This window comes from Platalea leucorodia (genome assembly GCF_965183815.1).
Source record: "Platalea leucorodia genome assembly, chromosome: 6".
Taxonomy (NCBI): domain Eukaryota; kingdom Metazoa; phylum Chordata; class Aves; order Pelecaniformes; family Threskiornithidae; genus Platalea; species Platalea leucorodia.
In genome coordinates, this window is record NC_138828.1 from 86,025,724 (window position 1) to 86,040,056 (window position 14,333).

Sequence of the window (14,333 nt, forward strand, 5' to 3'; positions counted from 1 at the left end):
ACGTCCATCTGCTTGCAATTTCCAGAGGCTGAGTTCTTCCTCACTTACACATCCACGTGGGAAAATCACTATATATCTTATCTGTGTGGGTTTCCCCTTGCCATCAAAGTGTTGCAGCATCATTCCATCATTGCTGGGTCCTCAGACATCATTAGCCTAAAAAATGCAGTCAGCCACAGCTTTGGCAAATGGGAAGTGAACAGAGAAAGTCAAAATATTTTACCAAAAATTGAAACCCTCAAACATTTCCTTTTGTTTCAGAATTTGCCTGCAAGCAATTTTTAAAGGTTTTTTAAAAGTTTTACTTTTAACTGTATCATTTTCAGTCTATCCCTTTTAAACTTTATAATTGTTTAAATAAGTTAAGTTTAATCAAGTTTAAAATATAGCTATGTTTTTATTAAGGGGGGGTAATTTTATTTATTTTTCCCATCAATCTGAAATGCAGAGGGATTTGAAATGTTTTTTTCATTCCTTTTTTCACTTCACTGAGAAAAACATTGAGTTTTCAATTTGGTAAATCTGAAGTGAGGTTTAAAGTTCATATTCTTTGTTTCGTCAAGAAAAAAAATCGCAGCTGTAGTTGGAAAGGCCTGTCAAGTGCCATACAAGAAGCAGCAACTACCTGGGCAAGACAGACATTTGGTCTGACTGTTTTATCGTCATTTTTCAGATGGAAAAATATATGAAAGAAGATTATTAGTTACAGTAATAATAATAATAATAATAATAAAAAATGTCAGTAGCATGTTTGGTGGGGAGAGTCCTCAATGCTTTGGCTAAAACAAGAATAGCTGCAGACAGTTCTTATTTGGTTGCATGTTTTCATTTTGAGTTTCGTTGTTTCTACCACAGAAGACAAGGAGAGAAAATAAGGGTGACGTAAAACCGCCAAATGTGACCTTTTCTTATTCTGTTTTAAACCAGAACAGTTTGTTTTTGCTATCAGGAGCCTCCCAAATTCCTAGGAGAACTTCTGAGTGAAATGAGTATTTTTAAAGGCTTTTTTTTTTTCACACATTTTCAGGGAAAGCATGTGCTTTTTCACCTGTTCCAGTGTTTGCTTCTACTCGCTCAGTCTGCCTGAATGTGCTCCCCGTTTTGTGACAGAAGGTTCCTTCCAGCAGAGCTGGCTTCTGCGATTAAAAATAATGCTTGGTTTAAAGATGATCCATCTGCTGGTGTTGGAAAAGCAGGAGGAAGGGACCTGCTGCAACCTGGAGTCCTGGCATCCAGCCTGTCCCTGGCACCCCATCATATATTCCCCTTTAGGAACTGATAGGCTTTGAACGATTCTGTTTTGTTTCATCCCTTTTAGCCCTGTTTTGAGGCCTCATAGGTGGCAGGCTTGGATGAAGGCTCCATATGCCTACTGTCAGCCATGCTTCAGGCAATCTTTTCCAGGTAAGCTAAAAACCACATTTCACCCTGCACAAATTATTGACATTTCAACCATGGAGTCTGGATATTCCATTATCTCGAGGTGATGAAGAAGCTGATATATCTGTTAAGGGGCTTTCCACAACTGGGATGTAGGAGAAGGGAAGACGTGTTTGGTAGTCTGATGTTTTTCCATCCTGCAACCCACTAGCAGTTTTTTCTTTGCTTTTATTTCTTTTGCAGCATTCATTGCACAGCTCACCGTATATAAAAATAAACAGCCAGTTTCAAAAGCCTGTTACTGAAAAGTAGCATTTAATGGTCTCCAGTGCTTCAGCTGGTCTCCTGCACTTTAATAGCAAGCAGACCTCACTGAATTAGGCAGCCTGGCACGTCTCATACACCCGCCAGCATACCAGAAATGGATTTCCTGCTATAGACCCTCTCTAGTCTCTGCTTCTCCTTGGCAGGGTGAGACTGGGTAGGACCTGGACCTGAGGGCTTGTAATTTCTGCACGGCCCAATGTGATGCCTGTGGCTTCGCTTGGGTCCATAGAACAGGAGATCAGAAGAGCCCAGCGCTCATCAAAGGGGAATTTTCCCAATGCCACGATGAAGGCAAGGAGAAAATGGACGATTGCCCTCACCAGTGGAGCTCTGAACCATTCGAATTCAGGGTTTAGTTCTTCATGAACTTCACTTGTGATGGATGAAATGAACACTTCACAACCAGTCCTCCATGGCCTTTCCGTTTGGGTGAAATAAAGACAGTGGGGCTGGTCCCAGTGCAATCACAGCCACCCGAACCATCTGTGTGGTGGTTTTCAGACTGGAAGTGTCCAATAGGTTCTGCTTTGCTAGAAGGATGTAAGCACATAGTTAAATTTGCTTTTATCCAATCTTGTTGCATGCTTGGGACCAGATTTATGGTGAGCGTGTCCATGTTTAGCAGAATATCTCTCCTTTGGAGACAGTAATGAGCATCCCGGGGACATATTGAAAAGAAAACTGACAGCTGGAGCTGTTGAGCAGCTAAAAAGCAGATCCTGTTACACTGGGTGAACCCAGCAGGAGCTGAGGGCTTTACAGATCACAGCTGAGCCTCAAGCAGCAACCCCTTTGTGGTAGAAAGCCTGAGGCATGGGGAGATGCAGCATCAAGGAGGAGGTCCAACCTTGAGGGAAGGTCAAGACCCAACACGACCTCAACTGACGCTCTAGCTGCAATAAATTTATGCACAGCCATTTTCTGTTTTATCTTTTACGCCAACATTTTCTTTTAGCTCTTCTCCTTGCTTGGGATTTACTCCAGTGTGTTTTGTGGTTGTCAGAGTCCTTTGAGTCTGCTTCTTGCTGGGCTAAACAAGCCCACGTCTTCTAATCTCTTCCTACAAGGAATCTCCATTCTCCCAGATCCCTCATATCTCTTCCCTGCATTTTCTCCAGATCCTTGGCTGATTCCCTCTCCCCCAGTTTTGCAGGAAGGCTGAAGTTGCCCAGAACGGACTACATTTGGGGCAGGTCCCCAGTTTGTGCTAATTTCCCCTGTCGCCTGGTTGAGATGGGTGGGGGAGGTAGGAAGGAGCGGATTATCCTTTCAGGGTTTCATTCTTTATGAACCATTTGAGGATTAGTAAAGGTCTCCAACATTACTGTGTGGTTTCCCATGTTCAAGCCACAAGGAAGATGATACCAGCTGTCTCCATTGCCCATAAGATTTGTGTTTTCTGGTATTTCTTAAAAGAGCCAGTGCTGGAGTTGAAGGAAATGTCAGAATGGCAGTTCTCAGATGAAAATGTGTGTATTTTTAGGGTTTTTTACTTGCAGAGAAAATCTTGGATTTTCAAAACCCTGATTACTCAGACAGCTAGGAAAGAAAGAAAAAAAAAGCAGCCTTTATATTATTCTTTCTATTTTCTCCCTTCAGATTGCGTAAGTTCTAAAAAAAGTAATGATTTTGAGGGGTCTGACTCCAGATTGCTCACAGTCCCTGGGGTAACAAAGAAGGGATGGGCGGCAGCGCGCTCCAGCGAAGGGAACTCCACCAGAGCTGGGCCGGGTGGCATCTCGCCGGATTTCCAGCACTGAAGAGGTAGACTGCAAGGCCACACCGATGACCTCTAGAGTCACTGGGCAGCTCCAAGTCCCTGGACAGATCCAGCCCACCGCTCTGAGATGCTGTCTTCAGCTGCAGTGACTCATCCTGACAGGTGCCAATTGTGCTCTCTTGACTGTAGAGGAAGACGATCAATTCAGGCTTTGTTTTCCAGCCTACAGCCATCTACATTGCAAGCAGATGACTCTTCCCGCTGTGTTTTCATTGGCAAACAGCAACCATAAATCTCTGGCTTGTTCAGGTTTTTTTTTTCCCCCTTTTCCATATCCACCAAATCCTATTTGTCTTTATTTGCTTCAGACAGAAGTACAACCTTGAGTCTGCTCCAAAGGACAAAAAAAAGGGGATAAAGAGGCTGCTGCCTCCTCCACCGGCTGCCAAGCCGGCCCCAGGCACTTGATCCAGTTTAAGTGCCCTGGCTTCATGCTTTTCATAAACATGGGATTATGCTGTTTCCAGAGAAAACCACCAAAAGGTCCCATTGTCGGGAGGTAGGAGAACAGATGAATTTCTTTCACACGTGTTCTGAGAAAAAGGACGAAGAGGGAGAAGGAGGCCGGCTTTGCGAGAGCTGGGGCTTTCCTAATTTGTGAGGCTGTAATTCTCCACTCCTCCTGGGATGGCAGTCTTTGATGAGGTCTGGACACAAATTGATGGCAAACCACAAGTGAAAAAGGAGGAGAGGATGGAGGAGAGAGGGGGAAAAGACCAAAGAGAGGGAGAAAGCAAAGGGAAGGTGAAGCCTGGCCACACACGGCTTAGAGGAACACTTCTGTTGTCATCAACCAACTGGACCTCTGATTTGAAGGTGTCTCTACTGCCACAGCCCAGTACACACTCCCGCTCATCCCTCAGACCAGATTCACCCTCCATCCACACTCAGTCTTCAGGCCATTGCTAAAATATTGCCTGAGCCTGAAAACCACAGCACTCTGGCCGTGGAGAGCTGAAACACGGAGAGCTTCAGTCTCTTCTCCACGGACTGGGTGGACGTGGTTGAGATGAGGACAAGCCTGGTTCATCCTACCCCAGGCACAGCGTGGACCCATCGTGCTACAGCTGTCCCCAAAGTATGGACAGAAAGCACATGGTACTTGAGACTCAGTGGGTAACCATTGCTGAAGACAAGGAGAGGAGATGCCATGACCACCAGAGTGAGACAGATACAGCTGAGACCTTTCTGTGCCTTAAAACCTTGTGGGTATGATGAAAGAGAGCACAAGGCACCTCTCCTTGTTGTGGTATTGATTCAGTTCAAAGTGTGGGACCTTCATTCATTGATGTCCATGTTTTCTTGGCACAATTCTTTCACGACATGGCATGCAGGCAGCACCCTCCGGGCCTGAGGAACCCTTTGCTCTCATCTCCCGCCTCTGATCCAGAAGGATGGTATAGAAGTGAAAAAGGGTGTGTTAAACCCCGCAGCACTGGTCCTCTTGTATAACTTGTTTTGCAATCATTTAGCATTATATTTGCAACCTGATGGGGAAAGTCCTTACTCTGCACAGAAATGCCCAGCCCCACTCAGGGTCCTGTTCTGAGATTCTGCTTTGTCCTGTGGCTACAAGTTCACACAAGGGTGCAAATATGCCAACCTGGATCACAGTCATGCTTTCTTTCCTTGTTGTATGTTGGTCATAGTGTCCAAGAGTCATAGTTGGAGGGGAAAAGAAATTTTCAGTCCATGTTCTCCAGACTTGTTGATGGGATTCACTCAACCACAAATAAACATCTCAGCTGGATCCCATCAGCTCCTAAGGACTGAACACAAAATGACTCCTCCAGGACTGTGAAACAGGACAAGACACTGATGTCTTGATCCTGCAGCAGCTGAACACTGCAAATGCTGCAAGGAGGGAACATGGTCCCCACTCCTGATGCTGACCCTCCTTCCCTGCAGGCCAAGGGAGCAGATGATCTGTCTGTGCCCACTACCTCGGGCAAAAGACAAGGTCTGGGCAGTGCAACAGTCATTCAATCCTGGCTCAGCAAAGCAGCAGCAGTAGCCACGATCACCCTATACTGGGATTATTTTATCACCTCCCAGTCTGGATGATCGTGCGTATGGCCTGGAACTAAAGCCAGGCATCTAGCACACAGGTAGGGGTGTGTGAGATGTCAGACTGAGCAGATGCCCATGGAAAGAGGGACAAGTGCCTGCGTACTCACAGTAAGATGGGCTGGTTGCTAAAAGCATACTGCATGGGGAAGAGCTCCCCGCAGACCTGGGATTCAAGGGGGCAGTGAAGGAACAGAGCACGGAGGAGAGCACAGAGCCTTGGCGGGTTTTCCCAGTGCTGATCACAGTTACTGACCTCAGTATTACCTTGAATTCACCCTTAAATCTTGAGGAAGTAATTGAGCATTGAGAGAGATTACAACTGGGTCTATTTGCATTGCAAAACTGCTGCATCTTTCTGTGCAGCATCGGTCAATTTGAGCTCCTCTGCAGTCGAGCTTTGGATCTGGGCAGTATCAGCGAGGCACTGCCTGGGGTGGCAGGCTGCTGGGGCCAGGACGGATGAACAGAAATGTTAAGCGCCAGATCTTGAGGGCACAGACACAGCTGGTTGCTGGAGGTCCTCCAGAGACAGTGCCAAGGTAGAGCTGGCAGCATGGTTGTATCTGTTTGTAAGGTGCCACTGGGAGCAGTGAGAAGATAGATATATAACCCATAAAACCTAATAAATATGGGGAGAAAAATAGCCATGGTTGTACCACTGTCTTACTCCAATCCTCATTCAGAGTACCGCCTGAGAAGAACAGACTATTTTAATTTTATGGCAACAGTGACCATTTTTCTGCAGTGTGTATAGCTCCCAGCACCATAGATGCCTGAGTCCTGAATGAGCCCCTGGCACCACCAGCATCTTCAGTATTACTGTTTTTATTGTTACTATAGCATCAATACCTGTAAAAATTATTTTTATTATTTATTTATTATTTAAGTACCTAGTAGTTATCACCTCAAGTAGTTCTGATCTGGAGCTTTCCAGCAGAAAACCTGATTAAGGTGCACTTCTGCCTCCTCACCCTGTCAGGGACTTGTGCAGGACTCAAAGGCTTCGGTAGAAACAGTCTCTCACACCCTAAACTTTAGCCCATGGCAGAGTTAAGCCTTCCACAGCGTAAGAGAAGCCTGCTCTCACCCCTGTGCCCATCGCACAGCTTTGCAGTGCTGAGCAAACCATGGACTTCACCAGCAATGATGGAGAGCAGCTGGACGTGTAGGCTGTTGTTGTCCCAGGAGCTGCAGGAGGAGAAGGGGGACACCCACCATGCAGTGCCAGGAGACCCTGTTTGACACGCCTGATAGTCAGTACGACTGTATGGTGTTCCTCCTGATGGACGAGGAGCCCTGACACTGCTTCAAGGCAGGGACAGAGCAGCCAAGTGCCAGGGAGCCGAGCAGCCTGGGGGTCTCCCTGGAGTCAGCCCAAAGGCCAAAGCAGAGACCAAGTTGTACTCAAAGGTAACAGAAAGTTTCACGGCACTGAGCCTGCTCTGCTGCAAAGCATGCTTAAAGCATTGGTTATTTGAGGAGGCTGGGAGGTGAATGGGAAAAGCAGATGGGGCAAAAAAAAGCTCATTTTCCTTCTGGAAGCTGATGCACAGCAGAGACGACGGCACAGTAGTTTCACACCCCATCGCTTGGGTGTCTCCATCCTCACTCAGTGCAGAGCCCAGAAGGCGCGATGCCCAGATCCCCACAGATCATTCCCCCAGTGCATGGTGCTTGGCTTGTCTGGGATGAAGACAGACTGCAGCAACACGGACGGGGCTGGCGGCTGTCCCAGCAGGGATGGCACGGTGCTATCCGTGGAGGAGGCTGATAGAAAGTTCACGCTATCAGTCCAGGAGCTCCAGAGCCAATGGAGCAGCCTTTATACTCATCATAACCCTCTGTGCTTGCCTCTACCAGGGAGGACAGTCCAGGACCAGTAAACACCTTTCTGTGTCTGGGAGTGTTTTAAGGGGTTAGACCTCACGTTAAGACTGAAATGAGCTGTGTCACTCGAGGCCAGGGCTCTCTCCACCTTCCCATCTGAAGATTAATGGACTTTGGGGCCAGGAGGCCACAATGGTCTTCTCTACAGAGCATCCTGTTAGGTCAGCTCTCCTGGCCTCCACGTACCGGGGTGTTCCCGTCCTGTCAGCAGGTAATGAGCAAAACCGATCGCAGGCCCCATCCTCAGGGGTTAAACCAACACACACGACTGCAAGCAGCTTCACAAAGCATTTTTACGGCAGCGCCTTGGCCTGGTTCCCACCCCTCGTCCCCCTCACCCTTGCACCACCTGCCTCCCCTCAAACTGCTTTGTTCCAAGCCACCCATCTGGGTGGAAACCTCTCTCTTCTGAGCAAATAAGACCGGGCAATGAATACAAAATTGTTATTACTGAAGAGAAAATTCAGTTCGGCTCTTTTGCTAGGTTTTTCTGAATGTGCCAGCGAGCCTGCTGGAGGTTAAAGGAGTTCAGCCCCTATGCAAGGTGGCAGCTTTCCAGCTCCTCGTCTCGCTGCCCTCCGGCTCATGGGGCTGAGCCAGGCAGCGTGAAACACAACAGGGTGTTGTCAGGGTGCCCCCGAAGGAGCTCACACACTTCAGAACTCCAGCCTTAAATTATATACGACATCAAGTTGGAGGCCGAGGAAATAATAGAAAAACAAGCATCACAAAAGTGTTCAAGCAGCAGAACATTTTGCAATTAACTTGTGCACGCACCCACGCACAGGCAGGTGAGGGCATGCAGGCAAGACCTGTCCTCTCATCTCCTGCCACCCGCTCCTCCCCAGCAAGGATCATCTCTCTCGTGCCTTCAGCATGGTGACACGGTTGGTCCCCCTCTGGGCCTTCCCACTGATGTGTGGGGTGTGGGAGGCTGCGGTGGGGCTGGGCAGACTGGGTATGGAGGATGCCAGCTCAGAGTGCCTGCTCAAACCCCTGCGTCTTCCTCAGATGAAGTCTAGGACATTTGGGTTTCCCCATCCCCTGCCTCCCTTCATCCCAGGCACCATCCAAAGCATGATGCAGTGGAGGGGGTCTCCTGTGCCAAAGCAGGGAGCACCCATCCGCACCCTTCCAGAGCAATGGAAAGGCATTTGGGGATTCAGGCACGAACGGCCCCAGTCTCACCAGTAAATCTCTCTGCGTACCTGGAGCTTCTCCTTGAAGCAGCCTGTCGGTGCCAAACAGCTCCAAAAAGGTGTCAGAGGACTAATCCTTGGGTCACTCTGGATGATGGCTGCGTTGGCCGGATGAGTCCTTCCCTCTAGGAAAGAAACAGACCCAGACCCAAAGGGACTTGCTGCTTTTTGAGCAAAGTCCAGAAATGGGAGGAGGAGCAGAGACAAGCAGGGGAAGGGCCTTCACTTGGTCCGAGAGCCACCAAGGCTGAGTCCCGAGAATATCTGGATATTCACATTCCAGCAGCCCAGGCCCGTCCTAATGTGCATCTGCCCAGAGATGTGTGTGCATGCATGGAGCAGCCGGATGGGCTGAACTCTTTCTGCCTTCCCTGCTGCAGCAGGAGGGTGAAATCTGTGGGATTCTTTTGCCCTCTCCCATTCCCCAGCCATCCACCTCTTCTCCAGCCACCCCTGGCTTTCGGTGGGCGTATTTTGGGTTTATAAATGAAGTGGGCGTCAACCTCTTTGTGAGTGACTCACCAGGAAAATGCTGGAGGTTGGCTCCCCAAAGCCAAGGCAGCACGAGCTTCCCATGGCTCCTTCACCCACCCCACATGCGTGTGCCTCCTCCTGGCTTACGGGATGCTCCAGATCACAGATTAGCCTTGTGAGCCGGCACACATGGTCTCCCAGCTCATGGGACGGGGCATGTGACCCCCACATAAATCCTGCACGGTGTCACGGACCAGGGGACCACGGACAAGAGCAGCAGGGAGCATGCACATATCACAGCTGGGTCGTTTCACTGTCCTGCAATGCAGTGTCTCGGGTGCAAAACGCAACTGGCAGAGGTACGAGCGGCTGCATTACCTGCGAGCATTGCAACCCCAGTCCCACATCTGTCCTCCCTTCGCCACACTTTCCATTCTCTCCTCCTGCTTCTGCTTCCTTGCAACAGCAGCAGAGAGGTGAGAAAAGAGGAGCACAGCAACCGCCGCTTCCCCATCCTGTTCCTTCCAGCTGTATTTTTGCATTCCCACGCCAAAGAGGGAAGGTGCCGTAATTCCATCAACGCAATAAAACACACCAGGAAGAAGAAGGTTTCAGAGCATTTCATTTGTAACCACAGTGCATTTTGCATTATTGTATATAAGGCATAGACAGGTGATAGATACAACTTCCAGCCATTTCAAACCCCTGAATAACAGGGAGCCACAGGGAATACTTTATATAGGTCCTGCCTCCTGGCTGGCTTTGGTGGAGAGACATAACCAAGCTACAGAGGGCCCACGGTCAGGCAAAGAGGTGGATGTGGCTGTTCAAGCAGCAATGCAAATGGGATTGAGTTGGTGTTTTCAGACGCTCAGACCTGCTTTTACCCACCACAGTCCCACGGAGTCGTGTTGGCATGAAAACTGGCCCTGCAGCCGGGGCTGGGAGCACGGAGGGCTGCATGCAGGGATGTAACCCTTTCCTTATCCTTATGCAATTGGATGCTCTGGATCCTGCTCTCCCATCACTGATGACCCATTCAGGTTTGTCAGGGAAGAGCTGCTGGTAAGTGCTGGGGAATAAAATATGGTTTCTCACTGGGAGAATCTTGGGAGAGGTAACACCCAAATCTGTTTTGGTAGGGTTGCTCGTCTCTGGTGGGATAGACAGTGGTTGTTGTGATAGGATGGGTGATGAGCATCCAGATATAAGCAGTGTTTTGCATTCGAGCATGGGTCACTCATCTTTTTGGGGGCTCTTGGCACCAAGATTTTGTTTCTGAAGTAGGTAGGGATTACAGAACAATAATGCCAGGATGGGAAATTTCACAGTCTCTGCAAACCGAAGCAAGGAAGAGAAATAATGGGCCTGATTTCCCACTGTGGACAGGAGAGCAAGGCATGCCAGCACTCAGCAGGATAGGCAGACACCCCCGCAGCAGAGCTGGGTCATGGTGGAAGAGGTGCAAGAACCAACCACACTGACATTTTCATAAAATTTAAAACCCAAAACTCTTTAAGGTGCAAACACAAGCAACTTTTCTCCTCAACTCCTCAGATTCTCAGGGAGAAAGCATTATGGAAAGTTTGACCAAGACCTGGTAGTTTGATAGTGGCTAATAAATGGGGGTGTGGATGTGGATGAGGTTGGGAGGCTTCTAGGAAAAAACGGAACAAATGCAATAAAGAAGCATTTAACTGTGCCGGTAAAATGAAACACCCGCCCTGGGGCGTGCAAGCCCAGAGCCGACTTCACCGCTCAAGCTTTTGGGAAAGGGACGCTGGCTCAGCCAAACCTCAGCAGCAAGGACAGGGTTTTGTAGCTGCATGTTCTCCATGTCAAAGACACTGTCTTCACACATGGCAGCGAGCTGCCCTGTGCAATCTGGGTGCTGTTACAGTACTGAACAACAAGGGATTTAATGCTCAACGCATTACATCCCAATCCAGCAAAGCAATTAGGCGTGTGCTTTTTTTCCCTGCCTTCTGCTAAGCACAGGCTTAAGTGCCTTGCTGGAGCAGGGCAGGAGCTTACATGAGCACAGTTTGTCCTGAGAAACTCTGATCCCCCAGGATCGCTTTTCACTGCTACTTGCTCTCACATGTCATGCTGAGCAGCAACAGCTCCAGGGGACAAACGAAACTGAGGAAGACGTGCCTCATCCTGCTGAAGGGCAGCGGGGAAAGATCCCTTTATCGTCAAAGGGACCGTAGCAAAAGCCGCGCGGTGCCAGAGCAGCAGGACAGCTGTCTCTCAAAGGGACATTTGCTTTCATGCTTGATGCCCCTCTTCTGGGAGATGGTTCCTTGCAGGATGAGTGGATGCCAAATGAAAATTTGAGGCTAATGCTGTTTTGATTAGCATCCTCTCATGATGTGAGCCAGCACTACAAAACACTAGAAATCCCATTAGACCATACCGCTCCGTCTGATTGCAGCAGCAGAGAGACAGATGGACAGGAGGAGGGAATAGAAAACAGCAGAAATGTCCCAACACTGCCGTCCCAGTCCTGTCACAGCTGCCATTTGCTCTGCGGGAGGCTGAGCAAGACCTGCAGGATGTGTCTCATCATAATTTGTTTGCAAAGCAGAAAGCAAACAAGCCTGCTTCCAAAGGTGCAGGTTATCTGCCTCATTAGCGCCCAGCGGCAGCGCGTTTCGCGGCTTGCGTTGCAGTCTGGTTTGTACTGTTTTGCTTAAGCATGTTCGGGAGCACGGGAGAAAAAAAGACGAGTACATTCACCGAACTGGAGCTGCAGGGGTTGCATATAGCAGGAGAGGAGAAAAGCAAAGTCCACGTGCGCTGCTTTGCTCTGGGATTGCTCTCAGGGTAGGGCTCAGCCCAACTCCGCTTTCTGCCAGTACAGCACTGGTTTGGAAGGGAGGCATGTGGGACTGTAGAGGTGAAAGAGCAGCTCAGAGGGAAAACAAGCTCCAAAAAACATGAGCCAGACTGCAGTCCTTCATAAGCGCAAAATTCAATGGGAGTTTTGATTTAGCAATTACCACCGACTCCTGCCCAGGTTTTGCACCTCAGCCTTTTCCCTGGGTCCTGTATCTTGTGGGTTTTGCTCGCTTTGGAAAGGCGACATATCAGCCCGGGGTTTCAGGCTGTGCAGCACATTTCGTCTTCAGTAGGCGTCATACATATATAAACCAGATAATACACATTGCACGGCAAAGGAAAACTGAGGCTTGTTCAGAGTGCAAAGAAAAGTGTGCTCAGAACCCGAGAGACTTTGGCTTGCACGTGCTGCTTACGCCAGCAGCCCGCGACTCCTCCGCTAAGGTCTGCAACATGTCTGTACGCTCGCTGGCTACATAGGAAAAGGTCCTTTTCTCCCCCACCCTCTTCAGTTTTGCACTGGTATTCAAGCTTTACAAATCAGAGCAGCTTAACAAAACAAAACAGAACAAAAAAGACAGACAAGGAAGTAAAATAAGAAATATTTCAGAGTGGGTATTGTTTACGTGTTGATTCCGAGGTGGGATTCTGCATACTGCATCAGGGTAAGTTGTATCTTCATTTTGGCAGCAGCCTAGGGCCAGAGAGAGGCTGTTCCTTCTCCGTCTCCATCTGCTGATGTGATCCAGTGCAGAGCCGCAACTCCTTTCCAAAATCCTCAGGCAGGCACCGGACCTTTCAGGTGTTTTCCAGCACAGCTTCAGTTGAAAGGTTTCACCAGTTTCATAGCAGCGTAGTTCTAGAGGGATGGAAAAACGAGGGAAAGAAAAGCTGATTTGAAGCAGGTACAGCAAGGAGGCATGTGGAATTTAAAGCATTTTTTCGGGCACGACACAGAACTGCAGATGGGGCTGCATTCAGGGCAGGCACGACGGTCAAGCTCCCAGCCCCAGCCTGCAGAGAGAAGCAAGCAAGAAGTGCATCCCTGCTAGCGAGGATGGTAGAAATCCCAAGACACACGAGAAAACGGGTCTTGTCTTCTTCCAGTAGAGGCTACTGGTCACAAGCACCAAGCAGCGAGCAACAGGAGTCACTCCTGGACTTTGATTGCTCCTTCCACCAGTTTTTAAGATAAATTTCCCCCTCTTTATACCCTTGTAAGAATTTTGGCACCTCCCCACCAGCACCATCCCAGTGCCCACATGCCCTCTTGCAGGTGAGGAGACCCGTCCAGCGCTGCAGAGATGCTCCAGCCTCCCGTCTCCTCCGGATCCCGGTGCCCCTTCCCCTCTGCTCCCTCTGTGCTGCTCCCCCACAAACCCCGAGGCTGTACTCACTACCCAAGCCCTGACCTTGCATCCTTATGGCTCCTTCTCCCCACAATCCCCCCAAAACCGGTGACCTCATCCGCTCTGCCTGTTGGGTTGGACCCTTTGGAAAGAGGCCCTGGCCCTGGTCCCCAAGCATCCACCAAGCTGTGCCATGACGTTTTCTGAAGGGCCAAAATCTGCACCCAGGATCACGCCAGCAATCAGTTGGTCTGAACAGCAAGAGGATGATTCTCGAGCCCCTATCCTGATTTAGTTCAGTACAAACCTAGCCTGCAGGTCCATGGACTATCATCTCCAAAGAATCTGCCAAAGATAACGAAGAACAGCAAACCTATTGCTAATTCTTTTTTTCTCTGCCTTGTCTGCATCCCGTAACGCCTCAGCCATCTGTTTCAGCATCAGCACTTGATGTGGTTTTTGTTCCTGAGAGCGGACACCCCAGGCAAGCCCTTCCTGTGGCTGTTTTCTGGGATCTCTACTATCCCTGTTATTGCACGCTGAAGTATGGGGCTGCCACGGAAAACGAGGTGTCACAGTATTTTAGCCTATTATACGTGCAATTCCTTCCTTGAAAGAAGATGACAGCGCTGTGAAAAAGAATAAGCTGTGTAAACGCTGCTTATCAAGACCACAATGAAAATACAGACGAAGATGCATGCTTAGGTCGTTTGGAAAGAGCTATATTTAAAGTAGCTCTGATTCAAACCCCTGCAACCACATACTAGCCCGTTTGGAAGTCCCTCCCAAGCATATTGAGTTTAATTGGTACAGGATGTTCTATCACTCTGTCACTTTAAAAAAACAACGTTGGAAACAAAGCATAATGCTAGTTACCAGCAAGATCTTTGGAGGAACAGGGGGGAAAGAAAAAAAGAAAAGGCAACAGAAGTAAAGTCTGACCAAAGGCATCTTGATAAATTACAACGTGTAGCAAATTATAAGGCAGTTTGCCAATGGAGGATTTCTAATAATGCCATAAAT

At 48.8% G+C, this 14,333-nt stretch overlaps 1 protein-coding gene across 3 annotated transcripts in view; it reads right to left on the reverse strand.

The window, feature by feature from the left end:
* Window positions 1–9,737: 9,737 nt before the first annotated feature.
* DYSF (dysferlin) overlaps window positions 9,738–14,333 on the reverse strand; it is a 106,454-nt gene continuing 101,858 nt past the window's right edge. For all 3 annotated transcript variants that reach the window (XM_082315929.1, XM_082315930.1, XM_082315928.1), the window contains one exon: window positions 9,738–12,820. In XM_082315929.1, the coding sequence (XP_082172055.1) occupies window positions 12,782–12,820 (39 nt within the window). In that variant the 3' untranslated portion in view covers window positions 9,738–12,781. The remainder of the gene's footprint in view (window positions 12,821–14,333) is intronic.